General features: G+C 39.4%; 1 protein-coding gene across 1 annotated transcript in view; it reads right to left on the bottom strand.

The window, feature by feature from the left end:
- Positions 1 to 1,905, bottom strand: part of LOC118477530 (sodium-coupled monocarboxylate transporter 1-like) — a 27,733-nt gene that overhangs the window by 20,346 nt on the left and 5,482 nt on the right. Inside the window, exon 3 of the mRNA XM_035969222.1 lies at positions 785 to 858. Within this exon, the coding sequence (XP_035825115.1) occupies positions 785 to 858 (74 nt within the window). The remainder of the gene's footprint in view (positions 1 to 784; positions 859 to 1,905) is intronic.

The raw sequence follows: 1,905 nt of genomic DNA, 5'->3' as shown, positions 1-1,905 counted from the left end.
ATATATATGTTATAACTTTATAAAGTGCTTTTTCAAAAAAAGTAGCTCAAATGCGCTTTACTTTGGAATGCCCATTTTCAAAACCTTTCGTACTACTTCTTTTCTTCTTATGCAATATATATTTATGCGCGCGCACACACACGCACCGTAGTTTATCATGCTGTCAAACTAACTCTTTTTAGTTTTAGTAGAGGTTTTACGGCGCTCGCAACTGCATAAGGTCATATGAGCGACATAATTTTAGAGGTGTTACCAGAGAGTAAAAAAAACATAAGAAGAAGAAGGGGAGATAAGGACGATAGAGTTTGACAGGAAAGAAGGAGCAAACCACACCAGAGCACCGCCAACTACTCACAACCTAACTCTTATTACAGTTGAGTTACTGGGAAAATGAGGTCAGAAACTATATGTTCTATCTACTATATCAAACTCTTCAGATTACATGGAGCCGTTATCAAAATATTGAAAGAAGCGCATTCAGAAAAGCTTGACATTTTGTGAAAATCAAAATGTTTAACGTCAAATATCTCAAAACTGAGCTGATACAACGTTGCAATTCTAGGGTAGGTAAATGTTGGGAAAGGCTTTACCTCCCATCAACATGTTTGACTGTAAAACCGGTAATCGGAATTTCCCAAAAAATTGACATACATTCTAGGAAGATGATTGTTGGCTTTCACCCCAAATGTCAGCTTTCTACCTTTATTCCTTCATGGTCAGGTAAAAAACGTTTGGTATGCCCCTCGTAGATAACTAAATTAAGAAACGAGCAACTTTGGCCCACACTGGTACAGGAGAGATCATACCTGCCTGGAGAGCAACCGCAGGTCCAAACAGGACGATGCCCATGTACCACACCTAGAGAGGGACACAGAAAGAAATACTGGTATATTTTTAGTTTTAGTAGAAGTTTTAAGGCGCTCGCAACTGCATAAGGTCATATGAGCGCCTGAGGATTAGAGGTGTGATAAGAGAGTAACAAACATTAAAAAGAAGAAGGGGAGATAACGACGATATATGTTTGATAGGGAAGAAGGAGCAAACCACACCAGAGCACCCGCCAACAACCCACTAAATATTGGTACATTCGAGTTTCCTTGAATGAATGATGTGGGAGAGAAGAACCAGGGGCGGACAAAGAGCGAGTATTCTGGATGGACAACATACAAACATTGACTGGTCTGGATATATCAGAATGTGCCACGGTAACTCGTGAACGTGAAGGACATCAGCCTCTGAATCAGAGATGACATCTGTGGGGGGGTTGGCGGGTGCTCTGGTGTGGTTTGTTTCTTTTTTTCTATCAATCATCTATCGTCTTTATCTCCCCTCCTTTTTCTTTGTGTATGTTACTCTCTCGTAATACCTCTAATCTTCGGCACTTATTTGACCTTATTGACTTATTGTGTTGCGAGTGCCGTAAAACTCTTACTAAAACTAAATCTAAAGAGATGACACCTCCGGGTATCCAGGTATATCTTACTTTTAGCTTTGGTAAGAGTTTTACGGCACTTGTAACACAATAAGATCATTTAAATGACGAAAATTAGAGGTGTTACAAGAGAGTAACATATGTAAACAAGGAGGAGAGACCAGGACGATAATATATGTTTGATAGGGAAGAAGGAGGAAACTACACCAGACCACCCTCCAACCACCCTCATATTGTTATATAACCCAAATACATGTAACCACGCCAAACTCAGAAAACGACAACTACATAAACAAATGCAGCAACATAACAATAATAACACCACCACCACCACCACCACCACCATCATCATCATCATCATCATCATCATCATCATCATCATCATCATCATCATCATCATCAAATACAACAACAACAACAACAACAACAACAACAACAACAACAACAACAACAACAACAACAACAACAACAAC

Source organism: Aplysia californica, unplaced genomic scaffold, assembly GCF_000002075.1.
Source record: "Aplysia californica isolate F4 #8 unplaced genomic scaffold, AplCal3.0 scaffold00127, whole genome shotgun sequence".
NCBI lineage: Eukaryota > Metazoa > Mollusca > Gastropoda > Aplysiida > Aplysiidae > Aplysia > Aplysia californica.
The sequence above is the reverse complement of the archived record's forward strand: the minus strand, read 5'-3'. Positions and strand labels throughout refer to the sequence as shown.